Source organism: Macrobrachium nipponense, chromosome 47 (genome assembly GCF_015104395.2).
Source record: "Macrobrachium nipponense isolate FS-2020 chromosome 47, ASM1510439v2, whole genome shotgun sequence".
Classification (NCBI taxonomy): domain Eukaryota; kingdom Metazoa; phylum Arthropoda; class Malacostraca; order Decapoda; family Palaemonidae; genus Macrobrachium; species Macrobrachium nipponense.
In genome coordinates, this window is record NC_087222.1 from 19,578,967 (window position 1) to 19,606,920 (window position 27,954).

Sequence of the window (27,954 nt, forward strand, 5' to 3'; positions counted from 1 at the left end):
TTCCTGGTATAGTTTTGGGCACTATTAATCTACCTTCTGCTTGCTCTTTCTGATAGTTTTTAGTTCCCATGATATTTTCTGTTATTGCCTTCTATCTGTTTTTCCATGCCCTGAATTATCATGTAGCGTTCTCTTCTCCTTTCTAGACTAATAATTTTAATTTAAGGGATTGGCTCGTACTTTCCAGTGTTCTTAGGTCCTTAACTTCTTCTATTGCTGCTGTAAAAGGACCTTTGTTACACTCTTCTATTTTGTGCCAATATCCTTTTGATAGTTGTTGGGTACCACTATTCATATTGCAATATTCAAGTGGACTACGAACATATGTTTTTATTAAAGCATAATCATTGTGGTTCCAGCTTTCTTGTTTTGAAGGGTGCGTAACAAACATTCCGCCTTTTTGCTTTACCATTTTGGCCAAACAGAATTGCTATTTGATCATTGCATAACATGTTCCTTATTTCATCATCACACCAAGGTCTTTAACTGCTTCCTTATTTTGTGATTGTCTCATTATTAGGTCCCCGCCTATATGCATATAGCTTTCACTTTCTCTGTCTCCATAATTTTAATTGATTCCAAATTTCTTCAAGAGTTAAATACCATCCATATTTTCCCTCCTGCCCAATCACCATGATACTTTGTTGTAAGGTCTCTTTGTAGATCGTTATCCTATTCTTCATCACAAGTAACTTCTCTAACTTATTCTTGTGTTCATCAGCGAAAACTAAGCTCTTCAATCATAATAACAAACCAATATTGCAGCTAGCACCGTACCTTGGTGGCACACCGGATATTACCTTGGTTTCCATCCGCATTTCTCATCGTTTGCAATTAACTATCTGTTTTTCTGTTGTGTGAAAATTCTTTTAATACATCTTCCTACTTTATCTACGATATTGTTGTTTTTCTAATTTTTCTTTGCTTAAATATATTATGGTCTACTTTGTCAAAAGCTTTTGCAAAGTCTAGATAAACCACATCTGTTTCATTTCCGCTTTTCATATTTTTGAATATGTTCTCAACGTGGACTAACAGTTGGGTTTGTGTACTTTTTCCGGGTACGAAACCGTGCTGTCCTATATTAAACAAATTATTTTTTATTAAATGTTTCATAATATTTTTTCTTCATTACCCTTATTTCATTACACTTTCATAATATGTGATGTTAGACTCACAGGCCTATAATTACTTGCCTCTAGTCTTGATCCACTTTTGAAAGTAGGGGTGATATATGCTAATTTGTGCTCATCATAAATCTTGCCTGTATCTACACTTTGTCTTAATAATATTGCAAGTGGCTTTTGCGATAGAATGAACTACTTTCTTTAACAAAATAGCAGGGACTCCATCCGGCCTGCAGCAGCTCCATAATTTTATCCGCCCCTGCAGCACATTAATTGCCTGCACAATATCAGCTTCCTTAATTTCTATGTCAGCTAAAATATTCACTATTTTCGTCCCTTACTTCTATATCATTATCTTCATTATCTATTCTAGGGGTGAATTCTCTCTTATACGTTCTGCCAGTATGTTGCAAATTTCCTTTTTTTTTCATTCGTAATCTCCCTTCAATTCTCAGAGGGCGGGCTATTTCTATTCTTCTTTTATTCATCTTCTTCGCATATGAGTATAATGTTTGGGGTTTTGCTTGATATTTAATAGGGTTTTTTCTTCAAGTCCCGGTTTTTTCATTTTCTTTTGATTGTATAATCTTTGTTCTGCATTTTCTATCTTACTTTTTAGTTCTATAACTTTCCATGCATTTTTTTTCTTTTGCAAGACCTTTTTTCCACTTTCTGATTTTCTGGAACAAGATCCTTCTGTCTCTTGGTATGCATGAATGATGTTTACTTTTCTTCTTCGGTATATATTTATCCACTATTTTCTCCAATATTTTATATAATATCTCCGTATTTACCCTTATGTCATCACTTACGAAAATGGGAGGTAAGAGGGGAAATGCTAGGGGTGGCATTCCCTTCCAGCTGCTGCCTTTGGTGGGGGAGTGCCTATCAAGCCTCCAGACAACATGGCAGCGACATGGAGCTGAGACCTGGGTAGTAGACATCCTTCGGGAGGGATATCTACTCCCCTTCAATTCGAGGCCACCTCTCACCAACTCTCTGGTCTGTCTTCAAACCTACATCCATGGTTCGGCCAAGGATCTAGCACTGAAGGAAGAAGTGCACGCCATGCTGAGCAAAGGAGCTGTGAGATCTGTCTTCTAGTTTCTACAGTCGACTCCTCTTAGTAGAGAAGGCCTCTGGGGGCTAGAAGCCAGTGATAGATCTGTCATTTGAACTTTGTTCGCCAGACTCGGTTCATGCTCTGCGCGTGTTTCGATCAAGGAGTACTACTTCATGCTGTTGGTGGACTTGAAGGATGCATATTTTCAAATACCCATTCATCAATCCTCCAGAAAGTACCTTCGTTTTATCCTGATTGAACGGTGTTTCAATTCAGGGCACTGTGCTTCAGACTCTTGACCACCCTTCAGGCAGGGCCCATTTGGTAGGGATAAGTCTTCTAAGGTATCTAGATGATTGGCTAGTCTGGCAAGTCACTCTTGGCAAGCTGCTTTAACACAACCAAAAAACAACAAAAAAAACCCCAAAAACACCGTAACAATTGAAAAAACACAAACAACAAACCAAAAACCAACAAACAACAACAATAAAATTGATACTAACCACATAAAAAAAAAAAAAAAATCATTCCACCGAACTTAAAAAAACAGGATAAACAGGGACCACCTTCTCAATTTTTGTCCCGATCTGGGGATTATGATAAATTTTGAGAAGTCGGATCTCATTCCTATGCAGAGGATAAAGTACCTGGGCATGCTGATCGATATGGTAGCAGCATGAGTCTTCCCCACAGACTCGCATATCAGCAACTTCAGGAAGGCAGCACAGCTGTTTCTGTCATGACAGGAGCAGCCAGCTCGGCAATAGCTAGTCATGATCGGTCACCTGTTGTCTTTGGTGAAGCTGGTCCCTCTCGTGCGGCTTCACCTTCGGTCTCTCCAGTGGAGACTGAAGGAGTTTTGGTCACTGGCTTGAGACCCTCAAACCTTTCTCATTTCACTGTCCTAGAATGAGAGAGAATTTAGCCTGGTGACTAGATGACAGGAACCTCTTAATAGGAGTGGAGTTGCACACTCCCCCTCCGGACATGCTTCTCTTATCAGACCATTGTTCAAGGGTTGGGGAGCTTACCTGGAGCAGTTGCTGACTGCTGGAGTGGGGAACCATTATGACAAACACCTTCACATCAACATCTTGGAACTCAAGGTAGCTTACTAGCTCTCCAAGAATTCTAGGATCAAGTGATGGGACACTGTGGTCTTGATGAGCGACAACACCAATGATGGCAAGTTTCATGAAGCAGGGGGGTCATGTATCTCTCTCTCTTCACCAGTTGGCAGTGCAGGTGCACAAGTAGGCAGCAGCTCGCTCGGTAGAGCTGTCAGCTAAGTACATTCCAGGCAAGAGGAATGTAGTGGTAGACAATTTCAGTCGCCAGAATCAGGTGATAGGAACAGAGTGGTCCCTTCACACAGACGTGGCTGAAAGGTTTTATGGCCTATGGGGGCGTCCAGTCGTAGAATTGTTCGTCACCTGGCGCAACAGGAAGCTACTGATGATTCTGGTGGCTCCCAAATGGTCACAGGCCATTTGGTATTCCGACCTGCTAGCTCTTCTCTCTGAGGCACCAAGAGAAATCCCTCCTTGGCACAACCTTCTATGTCAACCCCACATAGAGTGGTACCAATGGCACTGCAGTCCCTGTGTCATCACAGCTAGAGGTATCCACCCCACCTCTTGTAACAAGAGGCTTTTCTCAATGAACAGCAACAGAGATGGCGGGATACCTTAGACAGTCCTCTACAGCTGTAGTATACCAGGGAAAGTGGGCCATCTTCTGTGGTTGGTGTCATATATGGGGCTTCTCTCCGGCCAAAGCTATTCTTCAGTAGGTCACGGAGTCCTGGTACTTCTTTGCCGGGAGAAGCTCCTCTCAGTCTGTAGTTAAGGGCTACAGATCTCCCATGGGCCTAGTCCTGAAACTGAGAGGCATAGATATTTCTTCTTCCCTAGAAATATCTCTGCTTATGAGGAGCTTCAAGAGGTCTTGCCAACCCAGGGAACTCAGACTTCCTGAGGGGGATGTGACTCTCGTATTAAGGAGCCTGACTTGTCCACCTTATGAGCCTATACGAGAGTCATTAGACAGGGATCTGACACTCAAGACCGTCTTTCTGCTTTGCTTTATATCAGCAAAGAGAGTTGGAGAACTTCATGTTCTTTCCATCAACGTAAACACTTGAGGGGATGAGGATGGGTTACACTTGATTTTGTCTTGAACTTCGTAGCGAAGACTCAGAACCCATTGGTCCCAGATGCTCGGTTTGAGTCCTTTATGATCCCTTCCCTAGAGGACTTTTGTGGTAGTGTTACAAACAAGATGGCGCTATCTGAAGAGGACTCGGCATCTCCAGCCAGAGTGTTGACGAATCTTCGTTTGCACTGAGGTGACCAAGATAGAAGTGTCCAAGAACACTATTTCTTTCTGGCTTCATGAAGCAATCAGGGAAGCATATTCCGCTCAAGGTAAGTCAGAGGTATTGGTTCTTCCTTTGCATTCTGCAAGAACCTTCCAGTACTGGAAGTGGGGGTTTGGTCTAATCAGACCACTTTCACCTTTCTACCTTTGGGATATAGCCCACAAGTCCTTGGACACTTTTTTTTCCTGGGACCGTGGTGGCTGCTCAAGTTGTGTAGCTTACCCTACTCATAACAGAAAAAGGCTGCATTTTGCCTTTTGTTGTATGGTAAGAATGTGGGTGTGAATGGTGGGAGTGACTGGCTCTCCCCCTCCCTCCTTCATTCTACTCTCTTGCTTTGGGCAGAGAGTTATGTCCATTACATGCTGGAACTGGTGGCTGAGACAGGTAAGACTATATGCAGAGTATCCTGTTTTATTCTCTGAATAGACTATAGAAGCATATATCCTTTATCAGCACCCCACCAAGAACGGAACCCCTGCCAATAACTGGGGACTGCCTGTACCAGGAAAGTGGGCTGTCTTCTGTGGTTGGTGTCGTAGACTGGCTCTCTCTCTGATCAGAGCTTCTCTTCAGAAGGTCATGGACTATCTAGTCTTTCTTCACCAAGAGAAGCTCCTCTCTGTATCTGCAGTTAAATGTTACAGGTCTGCCTTCGGCCTAGTCTTGAAACTGAGGGGTCTAGATATCTGCTCCTCTTTGGAGATATCTTTGCTCATGAGAAGCTTTGAGAGGTCTTGCCCACCCAGGGAACTCAGACCCCCTGAGTTGGATGTGACTCTTGTCCTTTGGAGCCTGACTCATCCTTCTTATGAGCCTCATCGAGGGTTGTCAGAAAATTATCTAACACTCAAGTCAGTCTTTTTGCTTGCCCTGGCATTGATGAAGAGAGAAGGAGAACTACATGGTCTTTCTTTCAATGTGAAACACTCGAGGGGATAGGGATTGGTTATGCTCGATTTCACCTTGGACTTTGTAGTGAAGACTCAGAGTCCTTCAGTCCTTGACACTAGGTTCGAGCCCTTTACGATCCCCTCTCTAGAGGGCTTATATGGTACTGACCCTGGCGAGATGCTGCTTTGTCCTGTTAGAGTGCTACGGCGCTATCTGAAGAGAACTTGACATCTCCGACCTGAGTATCGATGCCTCTTCATTCGCACTGAGGTGACCAAGAAAAAAAGTGTCCAAGAGCACTATTTCTTTCTGGCTTCGTGAAATGGTCAAGAAAGTGTATTCCTCCGTAGGAAAGAATGACACCAGTACCTTTCGCCTGAGGGCTCACGAAGTCAGGGGTATTGGCCCTTCCCTCACATTCCCCAAGAACTTGTCGGTTCCTCAGATACTGAAAGCAGGGGTGTGGTCTAATCAGGCCACTTTCACCACTTCCTACCTTTGGGATATAGCCCACAAGTCCTTGGACACTATTTCTTTAGGACCAATGGTGGCTGCTCAACAAGTTGTGTAGATTACCGAGCTCCTTTAACAGGACAAGGTTGTATCTTGCCTTTTGTGATTGGTATGAATGAAAGTGTGAATGTAAGAGTGACTGGCTCTCTTCTTTCCTCTTTTCGTTCCTCTCTTCCTTCGGGCAGGGAGTCACGTTCATAACGGGCCAAGTTTTGGTTAATGGTGCCATAAGGTGCTAGTAATAGAGTTATGGAGCCATAACATACCTAAAAGGCACCATTAACTGAAACTCACCACCATAAGCGTCATAAATTGCCGAGTTTCAGGTAATGGCGGTTTTCATTTATCAACACCCTACCGAGAACAGAGCCCCCGCCGATAAATGGGAACTGCCTCTATATGATAGAGTAACCTTTCTATATTCTTTGATTAGATTATAGAAGCATATATATCCTCCCCTTTCCCTAGCAAGGGGGGAAAGGGGGTCTGGCATTAGACAAACCCAATTCTTGTATTTGCCTAAATGTCTGTGACAATAAAGATTTTGATTGCTTTTTCATATAAGGTTACGTTTCCTCCTTCATATGAATGGCCCAGAAGTCTGCTCATTGATCTCACAGTCCTCATACTCCAATCAGTTGAAGAGAAGCTGGGTCCCTTTCCTTGTTCTAACAACCAGGAAAGGGACCATATGTTGGGTGAACACCAGTCTGTTCATAGAGGCTCACTCAGATTCCTTCCACCAATCAATGAGTCTTCCTAATGAAAAGGACCAAAGGTTTGTATATTGTGGAGGAACAAGGCATAATTTTAAAAATTAAATTGTATTTTTCCTAATTATACAGACCTGAGGTCCTTTACATATAGGCCCACCTCATGCCACCCCTCATTCTGCTTCTTGGGCCTAAAGCAAATTTGAATATTTAAGCCTAGCAGACAGTAGTTAACGGCCTAATCACCTTGTTTGAAACTTCAACAGCCATTTTCCAGCCTACGCTGAAAGTAATTCCTAATGTAAAGGACCTCAGGTTTGTATGGTTAGGAAAACTACAATTTACTTTTAAAAATTGTGATAACCTGAAACTCAGAACAGTCTTTTGGGAGGCAGAACAGTCTTTAGGGCCTCCCAAGAGTTTCCAGTTTTGACTTTGAGACATCTAGTGGTGTTGTTTGGCAACGACACAGCAAGGTAGGCATTATCACCAAACAAGAGGATTGCTTTCCCCTTTGTTTTGGTTAACATGCAGGTGCTCAAGTGTATCTGTTGTCCCCAGGGTCTAGCATGTCGGGAGCCGTAGAATTGCAAACTTCAATTCACACTTCTGTTGCTAGTCCTAGAGGTTCTGCCCCTAAGACTAGATCCATGTCGGGCGCTCATTCATGAGATTCCCAGAGTACTTGCAAATCTACAGATTTGTGTGTATCTAGAGTCAGTGACACAGAGTCCGCTCACCATCATTGCTCAGGCACTGAGTGGAAGAAAGGAGTAAGTCACTCATGTGACCCATGCCTTGCCAGTGATCGCTCTCGCGGTAATGACCTGGTACCAAGGGTTGACGTGAGGGTCCTGCTGGACCGTGCATGCAGTTAGACCAGTAGGGAGTCCCCCATTCAGTCCTCTTGAGAGGCTTCAGCCTCAACAAGGACTGGGACGTGTAGGAGGGTGGTATTGGCCCATGCCAGTCATTTGCATGCTCAACTCCAGCCAAGACATGGCAACCAGTCTGAGTTGTGGCAAATGTTTCTCCTGTCATGTGAGTTTTGTAACCATCCTCAGGAAATCATTTCTCCAGGGCAAGAACGCTCTCCTAGACTCATGTCGTTGCCTTCACTGCAGGTTGATGGCTACCCGTGATTCGCTTCTCTGGCTAGTTCTGCTAGCAAGGCGACCGAGAGTGTTCACTCCACCTCACCTATTCCCTCTACTTCCTATGGTTACACCAGGAGGGGCGAGGTGAATAAAAGGGACCCTGCAGAGTGCTGTCTGGAGGATTCAGCACTGGGGGACTACATTCCTGGAAGGATCTTAGGGTCCCATCAGATATAGGTCCACTTCATGCTTGAAGGATCTTCTGTCAATGACGGAAAAACCTCTCACTGTCGCGACATCTGGTGTTTAGATTCTTAGGATTCGAGCATGCTTGTTCCTCCTCAATTTCTACAGGAGTCGAGGATCGCTTGACAAAATTTGGGAGTCTTGCTGAGCGCTTAAATTCTTTGGATTTTCTAGCACTCTCCAAGTGCTTTGGTCTTCTATGATCTGCAAACACTTGGGCGAGACGAGAATTCCTGATTATTGTTATTACAATAGCCACGAATCTCACTGAGTGCTCGAATTCCTTGGAATTTCTGGCATTCTTAGATTGTTATGGTTTTCTGTGACTTCCAAACACTTTGATGAGATGGACATCCCCGATAATTGTTATTACAAAACTCGGGAGTCTCGCTAAGCGATTTAATTCCTTGGAATTTCTACAGATCTCAAGAGTGATTTGGTTTTCTGTAATTTCCAAACACTCAGGCAATTGGTATTCCCAATGATTGTTACAATAAATGGGAGTCTTGCCGAGCACCTGGATCCCTATGTTTTGCTGGCTCATGCTGAGTGCTCGGCATCATCATGTTGCTTAGCACCAGAGCGACTTGCAAAAGTCGGGTTTTCTCACCAAGCGTGGGAATTCTTACGAATTCTAATGCTCGCCAAACGCTCATTATCACGAGTGCTTGGATAGCGATACGAGCCTTTACCAGCACAAATGAGTTCGCTCTTCAGTCTGGTTTGGAGTTATGCAAAGCTTGGCAGACACAGAATCCCTCTTTATTCTTCTTCTTGGAGCTTCAGCCTTGAAGGAAAACTGTTAATTAGGAAGAAGTGATAGATCTTTGTTGATGATTACCACTCAATTATTTAGTGGTGATCTGCTCGGCTCACTTGACTCGGCTCGGCCAGCCAGCCTGCTGAGCTGAGTGCTCAACTCTACTGAATGCAGTCTCTGCTCTTGATCAGTGCGGCCCCTTGCCACGACATAGCACCCTCCCTTCCTGTGTTGCAGGGAGTTTTCACAGGGTTCATCATCATCTTTGTCATCTCACTCTGCCCCCAAGAAGTCTCGCCTTGAGACTAAGGGTCTGCATCCTTTCCCTAGGGAGGAAGCAGTTGGCTGTCTCCTCAACTCACCTGTTCCTTCTGGAGTGGGAACCGGGACACTATCCCTAGAATATAGTATCTCGGGAGCCCCTGGAGTTCAAACCCAGGTTCGTTATCTTGTCCATGGTTCCAAGGGCATGGCTCATGGAAATGGGGCTGTGTCTGGTACTCGTGTACGAGTCTCTCCAAGTGTACAGCCTCCAACGGGGGGTCATACACCTACAGTCAGTGATGGGTAGTCTTCTCTCCATCATGACAGTGGTGCAGGGCGAGAGAAGGAACTGAGCCACGTTGGTTATTCTTCAAGTGGCATCTGAAGGAGATAGGAGGAGGTTCTCTGTTTAGTCTTCTTTTTGAGGTTCGATCACGGAGAAGATAGATGCGTAGCAAGATGTGGCAAGTTCTCGCCAGCTTTTACTGTATTTAACTCCGTGCAACTTTTGCTCGCGTTTGAGCGAATGAAATTGTTGTAGGGAATGAATGCTTCGTTTGACAGAAATCAGAGAAGAGCAGTCAAGAACAGTCAATCATCCTCTCTTTTTTTCCCTCTACTTTCTACTATGTTTTTGGTTCAATCTTAGGATCTTACCGAACATACGTCAATCTGTTCAGGAAAGATAACACCGAGAAGTTTGAATGCCTCTCCAGTGCTACTTTGTTAGGAAAAACCAGTTTGACACATCCAATGTACGCTCTCTCAGAGAATGAGCAGGGCCAGTGGCTTGGTACTTCTCATCACTCCGAAGAATATGTTGGACCAGGAGAAAGATGGGGTCTCATTACAACCACATTTATGTCTTTCTTCCTTTGGGTCTGCCCACAGGTCATTGGAACCTCTTCTCCTTGGACCAGATGTGAATTCTCACAAGTTGTGTTTGCTTACCTGGCTCCTTCAAGAGGACAAGTTACATCTCACCTATGGTGTGCGGTTCTAGAGGTAAGAAGGATGCGAGAGTGACTGGTGTCTCCACCTTCCCCTCCTTTTACTTCTACTCCTTTTCTTTCAGGTTGAGGATAGGACTGGAACTTACACTTGCTGGTGAGGCTTTTGATGCAGTAAACTTGCACATCGAGTTTCCTTTCTATTGTTCTTATCAGAATCATAGAAGCAATCCAGCTCCTTCCTCTAAGAAGGGAAGAAAAGAGACTAGCAATAATGCAAAGCATTCCGAGAAATTTGCATTAATGACTCCAACTTTGTCGAAAAGGCCCAGAAGTCTGACTCTTGATCATACAGCAACTATACACTGATCGAGTTGTCAGAGGCAGGGCACCCCTCCTCGCTCTTATGACCAGGAGGAAGAGCCTAGGTATGCTGAACTCGAGTCGGTTCTGGAGTCTCACTCACATTCCTCCCACAGAGCAGTGAGTTTTTCTAAAGTAATGGACTGAGGGATTGTATATCATGTAGGAACAAATCACAGTTTTTGAAAGTAAATTGTATTTTCATACATTCAACTTCCCTGTCAGATATATACTTAGCTATAGACTCCGTCGTCCCGACAGAAATTCGAATTTTGCGGCACACGCTACAGGTAGGTCAGGTGATCTACCGCCCTGCTGCTGGGTGGCAGGAATAGGAACCATTACCGTTCTAGAACCAGATTTTCTCTGTCGCCAGTTCTGGCAACATCGTTGCTAGTTCCTCCTGACTTTGACTTTCGTGTTTCATCTCCGTTGATCTTCTAGACTGATATTTTTGGTGACGTATTGGATCTCTGGCTTGGCATATGCTTTTGTGGACTGTTTTTGGATTTTGGTTTGGATTTTTCTTAGAATGTCTGACACTAGTTTTACATTCAGTGTGTGTGGATGAGAGTTGTAGTGTGAGACTACCGAAAGCGTCGGTAGACCCTCACACTACTTGTAAACGGTGTAGAGGGAATGCATGTTCCGAATCTAACACTTGTGCTGAATGTGAGAATTTAAATGAGGAGGAATGGAAGGTTCTTAATTCATATTTGAGAAAATTGGAAAGGGATAAGGCTAGAAAAGCCTCTTCCAAAAGTTTGGGTAGGTCGGTCTCTAACGAGCCAGTTAGTAGTCTAGTACCTATTTCTAATGTAATTGCTGCTTCCTCCCATACAGCATTACCTTCTCCTTTATCAGATTCTGTAAGTTCGGTATCGGAAATTGCAAATTTGAAGGCTTCCCTCTTGAAGATGGAACGCAAACTGAAGGATTTAGAAGGTAAGCAAAGTGAAAGTGTTCCCAGTGAAGTGGAGGGTGCGTCTGGTCGGCTCTGTCTCGCTCCCAGGCCTAGACCTCATCCAAGCTCCCAAGCCCAGAGGAGAAGGAATGTCGAAACCCTTACGGAGGTTTCAGAGAATCCCCACCGGTCAGGCTTCCCCTCGGCAGGATCTGTAGTAGCGTCCCAGACTGCCAAGGATAGCCATTGGAAAGGCATCCTAAAACAGTGTTTTTCGTCATCCGATTCTTCATCAAAAAAAGGGTGGAGTTCTGACAAGCTATCGAGACCTTCTAAAAGATCTTGGAATTCGCCAGCTCTGGATTCTAGCCCGGAAAGTTTTCCGGAGGACTATCCACCCGAAAAGAAGAAGAAAGAGATCTATTCATCAAATCCTCCTTCCCCTAGATCGGATACGGAGAAAGAAGACGTTGCTACGAAGATCCTGAAAGAAATGCAACAGCAAATATCTTCGTTGGTTGGAGTATTGAAGAAGGATCCTCCTCAGAGAAAGGACCGCTTCCTTCCTATCAAAAAATCCCGTCCAGCAGAAGTTTCAGATAGTTCGGACGAGGCGCCTGCCAGGCGCAAAACGCCTACCAGGCGAGAGGCTCCAACCAATATTGATACGTACAGGAGGGCGCCTGACAGGCTCCAGGCTCCAGGCTCCTGCCAGGATCCAGGCGCCTGAGGCACCTGCTGGGCGCCGGGCGCCTGAGGCTCCTGCCAGGTGCCGGGCGCCTGCCAGGCGGGAAAGAGAGGGATTTGGTATAACACAGGAGAAGCAATGGGACTCGCCCTCCCTGCTTCTGCAGACACAGACTTCTCTACATTAGTAGACTTGTCAAGAAGACATGCGCTCCCATCTGCGAAAACAACTTGGACTATGTCAGAAATGGACCATCTCCTCAAGGGAGTATTCCATGTCTTGGAAGTTTTTAACTTCTTAGACTGGTCCCTTGGGGCTTTGGCCAAGAACACGCAGGACCCCGATTTCTTGGAACCCGAAGTCCTACATAGCGTACTGGCCTGTATGGACAAGGCGGTCCAAGATGGATCAGCAGAAGTGGCATCCCTTTTCGGGGCTGGAATTCTCAAAAAGAGAGCTGTATTCAGCTCATTCTCTCCCGTTCAGAGGGCGTCTCTCCTATACGCCCCTCTTTCGAAGCAGCTTTTCCCTTCTCAGTTAGTGAGGGATATTTCTCACTCGCGACTGAGAAGGCAACGCAAGACTTGCTAGTACAATCAGCTAAGAAGTCGAGACCAGCTGTTCCTGCCACGAAGAGGGAGTCACGAAGCGCTCAGCCGCCCTTTCGAGGGAGTTCATCAGGCCGAGCCCCTAGAAAAAGAGGATCAGAAAGAAGAGGAAGGTCTTCTTCCATTAGACCAACAAAGAAGACCAAATGAGATACCAGTCCTCCAAGCACCAGTGGGAGCCAGGCTGCTGAAGTTTTCAGAAGCGTGGGCCTCCAGACAAGCAGATTCTTGGTCTATGGAAATACTCAAGAAAGGATATCTCATCCGCTTCAGAGACAGACCTCCATTGACGTCGACACCGAGGGAGCTGTCAGCGAGGTACAAAGATCCTGCAAAAAGGGAATCCCTGTTACATCTGGTACAACAAATGTTGGAGAAGGAGGCCATCAAAACAGTGCAGGATCCTCACTCCCAGGGCTTTTATAATCGCCTTTTCGCATTGAACCGCTTCGTGGAGAAGACAAAGTTCTCCATGGAGACTTCCAGCTCGGTCCTTGCGGCTCTGCGTCCAGGAGATTGGATGGTCTCCCTCGACCTGCAGGACGCTTACTTTCACGTCCCCCTGCATCCTTCATCGAGAAAATATCTTCAATTCATGGTGCAGGGCAGGATTTACCAATTCAGGGCTTTGTGCTTCGGCCTCTCGACGGCTCCTCAAGTGTTTACGGCATTGATGAAGAACGTAACAAGATGGCTACATCTGAAGGGGGTGAACGTATCACTCTATTTGGACGGTTGGCTCATAAGAGCGAGATCGAGACAACAGTGTTTGGAGGACTTTGAAACGATTCTAGATCTGGTAAGATCACTCGGATTGCTCGTAAACCTCGGGAAGTCTCAGACGATCCCCAGCCAGGACATTGTGTATCTGGGGATTCGGATGGATTCTCGGGGTTTTCGAGCATTTCCATCCCAAGAAAGGATTGCTCGAGGATTGGAGAAGGTCTCGGTCTTCCTAGAGAAAGAACGAAGCTCAGCGAGGGAATGGCTCAGTCTTCTGGGCACCCTTTCTTCGCTAGAGCAGTTTGTTTTTCTGGGGAGACTGCACATGAGGCCTCTGCAGTTCTACCTGAAGAAAATGTGGAACAGAAAGACAGGAGAACTGGCGGATTCTTTCCCTCTACAACAAGAGATCAAGTGCCACTTGCAATGGTGGTTAGACCCTCTAAGAAGGAACGAGGGAGTGTCATTGTCTCTGCAGAACCCTCGCCTAGTGTTGTTTTTCCGACGCCCTGGAAACAGGATGGGGAGCAACACTAGGAACGAAGGAAGTGTCAGGCATCTGGACGAGAGAACAGAGGTCCTGGCACATAAATGCGAAGGAGCTTCTAGCCATTCATTTGGCTCTGAGACATTTCGAAGAGGACGGCAGAGGCGTGGTGGTCCAGGTCAACTCGGACAACACCACGACTCTGGCATACATCAGAAAGCAGGGAGGGACTCACTCTTTCTCCCTATACGAGTTAGCAAGAGCTCTATTGATCTGGGCAGAGGAATGGAAAATACTACTCCTAACAAGATTCGTTCAAGGAGGGAGGAATATAAGAGCAGATAGATTGAGCAGGAAGAACCAGGTCCTTCCTACAGAATGGACTCTCCATCCAGAAGTCTGCCAGAAACTGTGGTCTCTATGGGGGAAACCTCAAATAGATCTGTTTGCGACGTTCCTCTCCAGAAGGATGGAGAAATTCTGCTCGTTAGGGGAGGATCCCAGAGCCATAGCAATCGATACCCTTCTCATGGATTGGTCGGGCATAAATGCTTACGCTTTTCCCCCGTTCAAGCTACTGGGGGAAGTGTTAAGGAAGTTTGTGTCCTCGGAAGGAACGAGGATGACACTCATCGCTCCCTTTTGACCCGCTCGAGAATGGTTCACAGAGGTACTGGAATGGATGGTGGACTCCCCCAGATCTCTTCCCGAAAGGACAGATCTGCTCAGACAACCCCACTTCGAGAGGTTTCACAAAAACATCCTCGCTCTCTCCCTGACTGCCTTTTGACTATCGAAAGACTGGTCAGAGCGAGAGGCTTTTCTCGCAAGGCTGCAAGAGCACGAAGATCCTCTACCATGCGGATCTACCAATCGAAGGGGGAAGTCTTCCGTAGATGGTGTAAGGCGAAGAAGCTGTCCTCATCCGATACCTCTGTGACCGATATTGCCGATTTTCTTCTATACCTGAGAGAAGAATCTCAATTGGCAGTTTCTACAATAAAGGGGTATAGAAGCATGCTATCTGCTGTGTTCAGGAACAGGGGGCTGAACATAGAAGAAAACAAAGATCTTCATGACCTGATACGGTCTTTTGAAACATCAAAATCGAAAGCTTCACTTCCCCCTAGCTGGAATCTGGACGTGGTTCTGAAGTTCCTCACGTCAGAGGAGTTCAAGCCTCCTCATCAAGCATCTTTCAGAGACATTACATGAAAATGTATTTTTCTCATGGCTCTCGCAACTGCCAAGAGAGTTAGTGAGTTGCAGGCTCTAGACTCGAGAGTAGGATTTAAAGAAGACTCTGCAGTGGTATCTTTCCGGCCTTTATTTTTAGCTAAAAATGAAAACCCTTCTAGGCCTTGGCCCAGAAGTTTTGAGGTTAAAGGACTTTCTCAACTTGTGGGAAAGGAACTGGAAAGGTCACTTTGTCCGGTTAGAGCCTTAAAATTTTACCTTCAGAAGAAGAAGCAACTGCAAGGTTGCAATCAAAGTCTCTGGTGTGTGGTTAAGGACCCTAAGAGTACGTGCAGTTGCAACATCGATATCTTTCAACAAAAACATGTCAATGAAAAATATCTTGGCAGTGACGTACTGGAGGTGCAACTCGGTGTTTGCCTCCCATTATTTAAAAGATGTGAGGGTGACATACGAGAAATGCTTCTCTCTGGGTCCTTATGTATCAGCGGATACAGTGCTGGGTAAAGGAGATAAGACTGATCCTTAATTTTTGTTTAGTTTTGGTTTTAAAAAGAATTTGGTGTTGAATTTTAAGGTTGTTTGAAAGGTGGTTGGGGATAACTCCTTTCAATCTTAGTACTAATCCACGGTTAGGATCGGGTGATCAGGATCGGTGTTGTACTCCTTTATTATGCCATTAGGCATTGGTGTATTGTCATGTAAGTGGATAAGACCCCATTGACAAAGGCCATCAGGTTCTGTCGAGTAAGTGGATAAGACCCCATCGACAGTCCCCACAAGAGCTCTTAGCCATAGGTCACATCCTCGCTGAGGCTCTTGAGGCGAAGCAGACTTCTAAGCAGTAGCTATGAAATCTTCCGCCAAAACAGGTAGAAACCAAGGTTTTTTATAGATATATTACCTACAACGTATGTTGTTTACCTGTCTAATCAGTAATTAGCTGTCTCTTACCCTTCGCCAAAGGTGCCAATCAGCTAAGTATATATCTGACAGGAAAGTTGAATGTATGAAAATGATATTGTTATTGTACAATAAAGTTTCATACATACTTACCTGGCAGATATATACGATTAAATGGCCCACCCAGCCTCCCCTCAGGAGACAGGTGGAAGAGAAAATCTGGTTCTAGAACGGTAATGGTTCCTATTCCTGCCACCCAGTGGCAGGGCGGTAGATCACCTGACCTACCTGTAGCGTGTGCCGCGAAATTCAAATTTCTGTCGGGACGACGGAGTCTATAGCTAAGTATATATCTGCCAGGTAAGTATGTATGAAACTTTATTGTACAATAACAATACCATTTTAACTAACGTTACAAACCCATGGTCCTTTACATTAATGCCCACCTCATGCCACCCCTCAATCTGAAGCCTGGCCTGAAAGGCAAAATGGAGTGTTTACATAACGGCTGTATTCCAGCCTACGCTGAAAGTAATTCCTAATGTAAAGGACCTCAGGTTTGTAGAGCTAGGAAATATAAAATTTACTTTAAGAAATTTATATTGGAACGCCTGATGGCTCCCTACAAAAATGATTTTTTAACCACTCAGTGATAATAACACGAAATAAAAGCTATTCTCCCAGCTGCTTAAGCAAGTTCCCCCTTTCTCCCTCGTCTTATTTCATTAACCCTTCTACTTGAGAAAGAAACAATGCTCATACAAACAACCAAAGGACTTCTTTAGTACATTCTGAGTGGTTGGCTCGAGTTCCTTTCTGGGCAAGAAAGCGCTATGCCATGAATGGCAGGCGGATGGTTAGGTCACCCACAGGTTGAGGGTTGGGAGTGTGTCTGGGCGAATGACCGCTGATCAAAACAAGGTTTCTTGGATCTATTCTTTCTCTACCTCCTTGTTGTAAAATGTTATCGCTTTGTGTCTTGATTTACTACAGATTTACGTATTTACTTTTATCTTATGGTACTACAAAACTTAATATTTTTCTTGGATGCTACTGAATTTCTTTAAGCAAAATTCTTCCAACTTGGGTAACAGGTTTTTGTCTGCCTCTTGGAGGTAATTTTCTTATAGGGGTACAGCTTGCCTAATTCTTGCCTACTTTCCTATTATCCTACCACGTGGTAACTGCAAAAGAGAGAGGGAGAGGAGAGAGAGAGGAGAGAGAGAAGAGAGACGAAAGAGAGAGAGAGAGAGAGAGAGAGAGAGAGAGGCTTGGGAAAAAATCCTCTGCTTGCACCTAGCTAATTGCAACTTCCATCACTATTACAGAATTTTTTAACCCATGATAGACTATGCAAACGGAGCCTGGCACTGACTCTTTTGGACAAGTTACTCTTCCTATCTACCTGATGCTGTTATGTAGTAGCAATGAAAAAACAAGCTAAGTGATAGTTTAGTCTCTGTCTCATAGGCTAAATGTTGGCATGCAGTTCCCTAAAGATTTTCCTACCTCTAACTAAAAGAAAGATGGCAGCCAGAATTTTGTTTTATCCCTAACAATAGATACAGTAATACCTCAGACTTCAAGCTTAATCCGTTCCAGAAGGCTGTTTGAAATACAATATGTTCGGAATATATGAAACAAATATCCCCATAAGAAATAAGTGGAATCAGGGTAATTCGTTTCAGTCAACAAAAAGTCTCCTTTTTCACATTTTTTCCGTTATTAATATTTTCAAAAGTTAATTTAAGAGTGAAAAGTAATAAAACAGTACATTATATGATTTCTGTACTAGACTCGCCCATATTGAATTATCCAGTCCTGACAAATTAACCAGTTTTTATGTAACATCTTTATTTATTAAAGTTCCAGTTGTATAAAAAGAATTGTAAGTTCACTCTTACAGGTAATTTTTATAAACAAATATTTGGTATGCCTATGGGTAACCCTCTTTCGCCACTTTTGTCTAATGTTTATGTGGAGTTTTTTGAGTCTAGACTTATTCCAAGAAATTTATTCTCTAAGGTGTTTTGTGTTAAGTATTTAGATGACTGTTCTTGTGTTGTAAAAGAAAATGTAAGTATACCTGACTTCTTGCATACAATTACTAACCTTGTACCACCTATAAAAGTCTTTATAGAATAGGTAGAAAATAATTGTAGACCATTTTTGGATGTCTTAATTATTAGAAATAACACCAGTTTTTGTTTTAAAGTATATAGAAAACCCACAAATAGTTTGTCATATATCCATTTTTACTCTAACCATGCTAAACAAATGACGGTGTCAATATTTTCAAGTCTGTATATTAGAACTCTCAGAATTTGTAGTCCTGAATTTTTGGAAGATGAGTTTAAAATTATTGATGAAATCGGAAATTCATCATGTTACCCCCATATTTTTTTTAACTTTGTAAAAATTAAGCAAAAAAGACATATTACAATCCAACCAGTGTTAACAAAGAACTTATTCGATTTCCTGCTCTGCCAACGCGGAATCAGAAGAATTTATTTCTGGTGATAAGAAATTCATTTCTCGATATAGTGTGGTTCGGATCCCACAATAAACTGTAGGTCCCATTGCTAGGTAACCAACTGGTTCCTAGCCACGTAGAAATATCTAATCCTTCGGGCCAGCCCTAGGAGAGCTGTTAATCAGCTCAGTGGTCTGGTTAAACTAAGATATACTTAACTTAACAAAGAACTTAGGAATATTCTCTATGTACCATTTCATCCTAATGTCATTCCTGTTGGACTCAATTTAAAAACTATTGATATTAACTTAATATTTAAATATAATAACATTTTGAGAAATAAACTAATTAAGAATAGCCTGCCAAATTCCAACAATATTGTATACAGTATTCCTTGTAAAGGATGTAATGAAATTTATGTAGGGCAAACACTGTAAGATCTAAAGGTAAGATGCTCTCAGCACATATATGCCACATTAAGAGGCTTAAAGAATAATGTCATTGCGGATCATTGGCTTAAGACAGGTCATGCAATTAACTGGGATAATTCCTCAATAATCTGCAGGGTCAAAGATCAATGTAAAAGGAATCTGTCCCTTTATCCTCTCTCCTTGTCTCTTTTGCTTAAAGAACACACTGCCCAGAATAACAAACTGCAACCTGGATCCCATTTCTGTTTTTGTATATAATGGTCTGTCATCTTCTATTATATTCAGTGTGAACTTGACAATGTAGAATAAACTACAAAAGTCTTTGTTCCAAGTCCCCAGTATTCACTCACCTTTCTACCGTGGATTTAAGGATATTCTCAAGCATGTGTTCCTTCATGCTACATTGGATACACGTATATTTATATATATATATATATATATATATTATATATATATATATATATATATATATTATATATAGATGTGTGTGTGTGCATGTATGTATATACAGTATATATCCAAATGTCTGAATCTCAGAAGCCAGCAATAAAGTTTGTTTTGCTTCATTGTGTGCTTGGCAGAGCATACCACCTTCTTGAGGGTCGATATCGACCACTTTGAGAACCCCTGCTCTAGTTTGTCCCAAAATTCGTAACAAAGACTCAGAATCCGTTGGTCCCTGACACCAGATTCAAGCTCTTTTCGATCCCCTTCCTAGAGAACTTTTCTGGTAGTGATCAAGACAATATGCTACTGTGTCCAGTTCGAGTGTTATGGTGCTGTCTAGAGAGGTTTCGACATCTCCGTCCTCAATGTTGGTGACTCTTTGTTAGTAGTTGCTCGACCAAGGAAGAGGTGTCCAAAAATGGTTTCTTTCTGGATTTGTGAGAAAATCAAGGGAGTGCACTCTACTTCTGACGAGGTAGATAGGAGTACTTTCTGAGTAAGAGCTTAGAGGGTTGGGGGCATGGTCTGTCCCTTGCATTCTGGAAGAACCTGTCGGTTCTGATAGTACTAAGGGTGGGAGTGTGTTCATGAAAGACCACATTCACATCCCTCTACCTTCGGGACGTTGCCATGGGTCCATGGACACCTTTTCCTTCCTGTGGTGGCTGCTCAACAAATTGTGTAGCTCACCCAGCTCCCCTAGAGGGACAGGTAGCATCTCGCCTAAGGTGTTCAGTTACAAAGAGAGTATGTGAGTGAGTGAGTCACTGGCCTCCTCCTCCCTTTCTCTTTTTATACCCTTCCTCACCTGTAGGGCAGAGGGAAGGTTGGCAAACCGTTACATGCTGATGGGTGTGTGATGCAGGTGAGCTACATAACTAAGTACTGTGCCCTGTCTATAATCTAGAAGTCTATAGATTAATAGATGAATGTCCATCTCTCTAGCAAAGTGAGAGAGGGGCTGACAAAAAAACAAAACACTATAGGTTCATCCAAAACCTTTTTGAGTCAATGAAGCTTACATTACATGCCCATTAATTCGAAAGACCCAGAAGTCTGACAGCTGAACATCACATAAGCTCAACATGTCAGACGCACAGGACTCCTTCCTGTGCTCTACATGACCAGGAAGGAGGCCCAGGTAAATTGAGGTACCAGTCAGTTCAGAGATTTACTGAGAATCCTTCCATCAAGAAGCAAGTTTCCATACATAAAGACCGAAGTTTGTATTTGTTTAGGAACAAACTACAAATATTTTAAGTAATTTGTATTTTTCTGAACATGCAAACCTACAGGTCTTTACATAAATTGCCCACCTCAAGCCACCCCTCATTCTGCTACCTGAGCCAAAAGGTTAAAGTGAAGCATAAGGATAGGGGTGGGCGGGACTCCCACCCTACCGTTGATAGTTAACCACTTTATTTAATGTTAAGCGGCTGTTTTCCGACCTTTGCAGCATTGAAAACCAAAAGGGCTTTTACTGTATTAATTTTTATTTATGTATGTATACATTCATGTAGATTTTGGTAGGGCTGGAGTTAAATGTGAATATATTGCCAAGTCGCAAGCCATGCATATGCAGATACACTAATTAAGGAAATGCTGTAATATGAAATTTTCATAGGTATGCAAACATAAACCTTATATCATATCTCCCATCACAGCCACCCATCTTTGTTCATTACCTTACTCACTCTTCTTAACCACCATTAACCCATTTCCGACATGCACTGAAAGATACTCCTTCATAAAAAGCTCTGGTTTGTATAGCTCTGTAAAAATGTCATATTTGAAGAAATGTAGCAGCACATACCTTCCAAGACAGTCATCAGTATTGCTGGTCATATTAGTTACTTATGTATTGTATCAACAATAACAATCAGTGACACTAATTTGAAAACTTTCATCTCTCTTCAAATTACTACTCAGTTCACCCTTACTATTTTCTCTTCTTATTATCTATTGCATCTGTGGATAATATGGTGTTAGGTATAGCTGGATCACATATAATTAAGCATTTGCTGTGTACTGTACCCTTCCTGCTGTTACCCCACAAAAATCTTATGCTGGTCTCTTGCTTTATCTATTCTTGGCCTTTGATTTGTTAATAAGATATGTTCATAAGTAATTTGTATTATATTGTCAAGCTAAGAAGGTTTACAGATGTAAGGTGGTGGGCATCAATATTAACTGTTAATCTATTGTTGCATTGTTGCCTCAGGAATGTTTTGATGCTGTGTCTGGACAACGTTTGGTAGGATTGTATTCATGTTTGGACAGAACTATCAAATGCACGCTTTGTTAATCGGCTTGAGACCTTTAGGGGAACCTGAATTGAATTTGAATTTGATTTATTATTTTGTTGCTTCAGTTCTGGCATTATGTTTCCTAACTCTGTGTTCCATTCTTTGATTTCAGATTCTCCCTCAGAAGAACCTTCCTTCCTTCGACAGTTTTGATTAGCATCAGGATTTTGGGAAATGCATGTTGTTTAATGGTACTACATGGAACTTTACCAATAGCAACTCTTGAAGTGTTTGAGACAACAGTGAATTATTGAACGCAGGTTTAACAAATTTAAACAAGTAAAAGTTGTTTTGAATATTAGATTCATACATCAGCAGTGAAATCTGGTTGTAATCCTTCAAGATATTGTACATAATTTTTAACATATTTATTCAGTAATTATTTGTAAACAATTTTATGTTAAGAGTTGTGAATTGAACACATTGGTATACAGAACAGGACAGAACATAAGGCTAAAATGAATCCAGAACATTCTTTAGAATTTCCTTTGAAAAGTGAAACTGAAGGTGCATTATCACTACCTTCCATAAATCAAGAAAACAGCAACATGGCTGCCATTAGTGGAACCAGTGATGGAGACTTTTTGTCTCTGGATCCATTGATGGACATCAAAATAGAGCCAGAGGATCCATTGATGGACATCAAAATAGAGCCAGAGGAATTCTATGAATCTAATGAAGATGATGAATATCCATATGAAATGAATTCAACAGTGAATGAAAAACATCCACAAACTTGCAAAAAGGAAGTAAAACAAGAAAGAAGGAATAGTCACAATGGAGAGAAGCTTTTCAGATCCACTGACCGTGAAAAATCATTTTACAAGAATATTAATCTTACAAGTGATATCACAAATCCTACCAGAGAGAAATTCATGTGCAATGACTGTGGGAAAGCATTTTCCTTGAAAGGTAAACTTACAAATCATATGAGAATCCACACTGGGGAGAATCTATTCATATGCAACGAATGTGGGAAAGCATTTTCCCAGAAATCACATCTTACAGATCATACGAGAATCCATAATGGAGAAAAGCCATTCATATGCAAAGAATGTGGGAAAGCATTTTCCTTGAAACGTAATCTTATAGCTCATGTGAAACTCCATACTGGAGAGAAGCCATTTATGTGCAAAGAATGTGGAAAAGCATTTTCCCGCAAAACACATCTTACACTTCATATGAGATTGCATACTGGAGAGAAGCCATTCCTGTGCAATGAATGTGGGAAAGCATTTTCCAAGAAACCACATCTTACACTTCATGTGAGAATCCATACCGGAGAAAAGCCATTCATATGCAAGGAATGTGGGAAAGCATTTTCCCACAAACCAAATCTTACACTTCACATGAGACTTCATACTGGAGAGAAGCCATTTATGTGCAAAGAATGTGGGAAATCATTTTCCCAGAAATCAAATCTTACACTTCATATGAGAATCCGCACTGGAGAGAAGCCATTCATGTGCAACGAATGTGGGAAAGCATTTTACCAGAAATCAAGTCTTACACGTCATATGAGAATCCACATTGGAGAGAATCTATTCATGTGCAAGGAATGTGGGAAAGCATTTCCCAGGAAAGATAAACTTACAATTCATATGAGAGTCCATACCAGAGAGAAGCCATTCATGTGCAATGAATGCAGGAAAGCATTTTCCAATAAATCAAGTCTTACACGTCATATGAGCTTGCATACTGGAGAGGAAAAAGAAACAAAATGATAAAATAAACCAGTTAAGGGCAGAGATCTCTCAAATGACCAACTATATGAGAGATCAAAATCACTCACAAAATCTGCTCAAGAAAATTAGGAAAATAAAGAAAAATACAAAATAGGGATGAACAAGTGAGTGTTAAACTGGCAGAACACCAAACCAATATAAAGGCCCTAGCTTCGCAAATAGGAAACAAACAACAGAAGATAAAAGTAAAACAAATAAGTAGGCAGTTTGGTGAAAATTCAAAGATTGTGTATAGGAAGATGACAAAAGAAACAGTTGAGGTACGAACACCACCGAGCAAGGAAGACCTAGAGAAATTTTGGAAGCCATTGATTGAAGACCCTAGACAACACCAAGAGAATTCATGGATTGACACCATTAGGCAGAAGAACAACCAGAAATAGCAAATGCCACCAATAAGGTTCACCATCGAAAAAGTAACAAAACTATAAGCATATAATAATTTCAAGACACCAGGAATAGACAAGATCTGAAATTTCTGGCTAAAAATGATCACAGCACTACACCACACTTATATGCAAGCCTTTTCAAGAATAGTAAAAGGAGAAGAACCACCAGAGTGGCTCACAACAGGAAGCACCAACCTTCTCCCTAAAAATATAGGTCCATCTGCTGCCTACCAACAACATACAAATGGCTCACAGGAGTCATAGCAGACGAGATCTATGAACAACTAGATCAAGGCAAATATATGGAAAAAGAACAAAAGGGATGCACAAGAAACAAACTAGGTAATAAATATCAACTGCTAATAAACAAAACAATATTAGAAGATTGTAAGAAAAGACAAAGGTAGAGGAAGGCATGTTTGTTGAAGACCTGATAGAGGAGTCTGCATATAAGAACATGGGAATACAAGAAAACAGTGGCATGGAACACAAGAAAAAGAGATAAAAGATGAAGAAAAAATACATCAGCCACTTAAAGAAGATCTGTAATTCAGAACTAACACCAAAGAACAATATCACTGCCATAACCCAGCTGATGATACCAGTGGTGACTTATGGTTTTGGTATTGTAGATGGACATTAAAACCAGGAAGATTCTGACCCTACATAAATTCACATATAGACACCAGTGTATGGACAGAATGTACCTCCTTCACAGAGAAGGTGGATTAGGCCTGACTGAGATCAACCAGGCCTACAGAGCACCAATAGTAAGTCAAGAGTAGTACTTAAAAAGTTCTGAGGATGGAAACATCAAAAAGGTTGCCCAACACCACAGGCTAAGAACTTCGCAGGAGATCTGAACAGACGCAAGCAAAAATGATAGCCAGGAAGACCAGGCAGAAATACAGTCAGGGAGAGAAGAAACTTAGAATGGAAAGGTAGAAAGACAATGGAAGTGCAGAAAGATTTCAAGAAGAACTGGACAAAAAAGTTGAATTGACAACGAAGAATCACTTAGATGGATAAGAAATGGAGATCTAGGTTATGATGGAGAAAGTATGATAATAGGAGCACAAAATCAAGACCTAACAAACAGCTTCCAGAAAATGCCAGGCATATCAGCAAATGACCAGTGTAGGTTTTGTCTGCAGCGGTTAGAGTACGAATTATCTGATATCAGCCTGCCAGACCAGGTCTCACAGCCCACCACAACAAAATATGTAAAGAATACAGAATTGAAGTGAAAGGAAAAGTGTGGGAGCATGAACCACATCCAATCACCTCCAATAGGGCTGTTGCCATCTTTTATGACAAGGAAATTCCAACAGGAAGATATATATAGAAGGAGGTGCTATGAGACTTGATATTGTGATCTGGAACAAGGAGAAATAAACAGCAAAGATTATAGATGTGACAGTACCCAGTGACTTTGGCCTCAATAGAGCTGAAAGGCATAAAATAACAAAATACCAAGACCTGAAGAGTGACCTGAAAAGCACATGGGAACTGAAGGAAATAAAAAAAAAATACCTTTAGTGGTAAGAGCAACAGGTCTTTTAAAGAAAAATCTGAGAAAATATTTTCATGGTATACAAAGTTGCCCAGTATAAATGATGTGCAGATTGCTGCCCTCAAAGCAATGGTAAACACCTTAAAACGAGCCCTTGGATATAAGGCTAGTGGAATATAAAGGTGCAAATATAGACCCCAGGCTGGGGCCCATTGCACCCCAGATATAAATTGAAAATTAGAATAACATAAGCGAAAGAGAAACCATTTAGTTGCTCTACATGTCAAAAAAGTTTTTCTCAACCAAGTCCTCTCAAAAGACCCGAGAATTCACACTAGACAGAAACTGTTTACTTGATCTGTGTCCAAGTAGTTTTTGTTACATGATTTTATTTAACTTGACGCCTGCGTCTGTTTTGAATGAAGGTGTCGCAAAAGGTGTGTAAAAACTCCTGCTAGAAAGAAGTCATATCCTGTATCTGCACTTGGTTTCTGAGAAGTCTTTTTTTTTCATTAGGTTCATCTTAGAATGAATATGTTAACTCAGAAGAAAGACGTCATTCTTCCACACGATGTGCATAGAAACAGTTTTTCTCTTGTAGATTCATAACATATGTGAGCACTCATGAAGGATAGATAGTTCTTTTACACTGCATGTTGTACTTTTATCTTGTATTCTGCAAATCACAGTCATTGGTTCTGAATGCCAGACTGTTTTTCAGGTGTCAAAATGCACAAGCAAAGTCACTCATCAGAGAGGATTTTCAGTTGCACTGACAGATTTGTTAATGTTTTGCACTCCAAAGTAAGTTGCACTTGATGTTGAGATAATTACCGTGAACTTGTCTGCAAAATCTATAGAAAAGAAAGGCAACAGCAACCTAAGGGACGATAAAAAGAAAAACCTCATTTATATTTTTATGATCCAATTCTTGACCAACATCATTGCTGTTACTCAAAGAAGAGAAGGAGAATCTGGAGGAGGGTCTCACTGAAAATGCAGATGAAGGCTCTTCATTTGCAGAGTCTTTATTAGAAGTCAAGGCAGAGCCAAAGTATTTTGGCCAGAGTGAATTTGATGCAAAATGGCTGTGTAACGTTTATGCAAAGGTAAAATAAATTACTTTTAATTTTTCTCTTACAATTGTTCTCAATGAACACTGTACAGTGCTAGGTTAAGAAATTTTCCTTTGCCTTCTCCACTTTTCTTGGTCCTGTGTATTTTTTCAATGATTTCCAAATAAAGAATTAGTATTGTCTTTAGCTGACATGGTTTTCTTCCTTTTGTTATGCAGCATTGTGCATATTATGCACATTGTATTATGTAGTTTGTAAGCTTGAATATTTCCATGAAATGTTATTCTTAGTGGAAATAGAAAGGATTGATATCTTCATTAAACTTCAATGAAATTTAGGTGCAGTTTTATTTGATTATTTTTAATATTTTCTTGGTTTTAATCTTTTAGAAAGAATGTGCTACAGCTTTTGTAAGTAAATCCTAATGCTTTGTATCAGCTCACTAAATACAGTGGACTGTGTAGTATTTAGTTTTAGGTTAACCAGTCTGAAGTGTTGAGAAGACTAGACTTGTCATGTAAATGACTAAAGTAATGTGTTATTCTGATTAGATTAAACCTCTTTTTTTATTTTATTTCAATTGTATAAACTTTGAAAATATTGATAAATAAAAATAAAAAATTTGTTTATACATAAATAAAATATTTCATTTGACCCCATTAAAACTTAAATAATATCAGAATAATATTGTACACTGCCAAAAGTGAATGAATGCACCATGATGTGGTCTGAATGCACCGAGTATCTGGTCTAAGTGCACCTCTTACCAATTGAAGTGCGTCTTTCCTTGTGGTCCCAATGCACCAACTTCATTCACATAACAGCTGCCCTTTGGCGAACTGTATAGATGACTATACTATTCACTTTGCAGGATTATTTTCTTTGATAAAGTGAATCAGTTTAAAAAGTCTGGCTGTTTCTTTAACCTCTAAAAGAAAATGACTGTGCTAACTTTCCTCCTTTGGGACTGTGGTGGCTGCTCAACAAACTGTGTAGCTTACTGGCTCCTTTATCAGAATAAGGTTGCATCTCTTCTTAGATGTGCAATTGTGGAGACAGGAGAATGAATGAGGGAGTGACTGGCTTCTCTCCTCTGCCCCTTCATCCGTCTTCTCCTCCTTTGGGCAGAGAGTGGATCAGGCCGTCACATTCTGGAACTGGAGCAACCATTCTGTTCATCTTTATAGCGTATAGAAGCAACCACCCCTTATATTTGCCTTACTGTCTTTAACTCTCAGATTCATCCCAGCTTGCTTTTGAATGGGGTTACGTTTTCTCCCTCATTCAAAAAAGCCCAGAAGTCTGACGACTGAACACACAGTCTTTGTACTACTCCGATGAATTAATCAGAGGCATGATACTATTCCTTGCTCCCTTGACCAGGAAGAAAATCCAGGTGTTCTAGAGACTCATTCAAATTCCTCCCTCCAAATATGAGTCCTCATAATGTAAAGGACCAAGTGTTTGTATATTGTTTAGGAACAAATGACAATTTTTTCTAAGTAAATTGTATTTTTCCTAACTATACAAACCTGAAGTCATTTACATCTCATGTCCACCTCCTGCCCCCCCCCCCCCCTCAATCTGATATCTAGGCAAAAAATAAATTGCAATGTTTACGTTCAGGCAGGCAGGACCCCCATAAACAACCTTGTTTAAAAGTCTAGCGGCCGTTCTCCAGTTTTGCCAAAAGT

At 41.8% G+C, this 27,954-nt stretch overlaps 1 protein-coding gene across 5 annotated transcripts in view; it reads left to right on the forward strand.

Moving 5' to 3' along the window:
- The window catches only part of LOC135204743 (zinc finger protein OZF-like), a 535,786-nt gene extending 509,313 nt beyond the window's left edge, over positions 1–26,473 (forward strand). For all 5 annotated transcript variants that reach the window (XM_064234903.1, XM_064234904.1, XM_064234906.1 and 2 more), the window contains one exon: positions 21,650–26,473. In XM_064234903.1, the coding sequence (XP_064090973.1) occupies positions 21,996–23,261 (1,266 nt within the window). In that variant the 5' untranslated portion in view covers positions 21,650–21,995 and the 3' untranslated portion in view covers positions 23,262–26,473. The remainder of the gene's footprint in view (positions 1–21,649) is intronic.
- Positions 26,474–27,954: the final 1,481 nt, after the last annotated feature.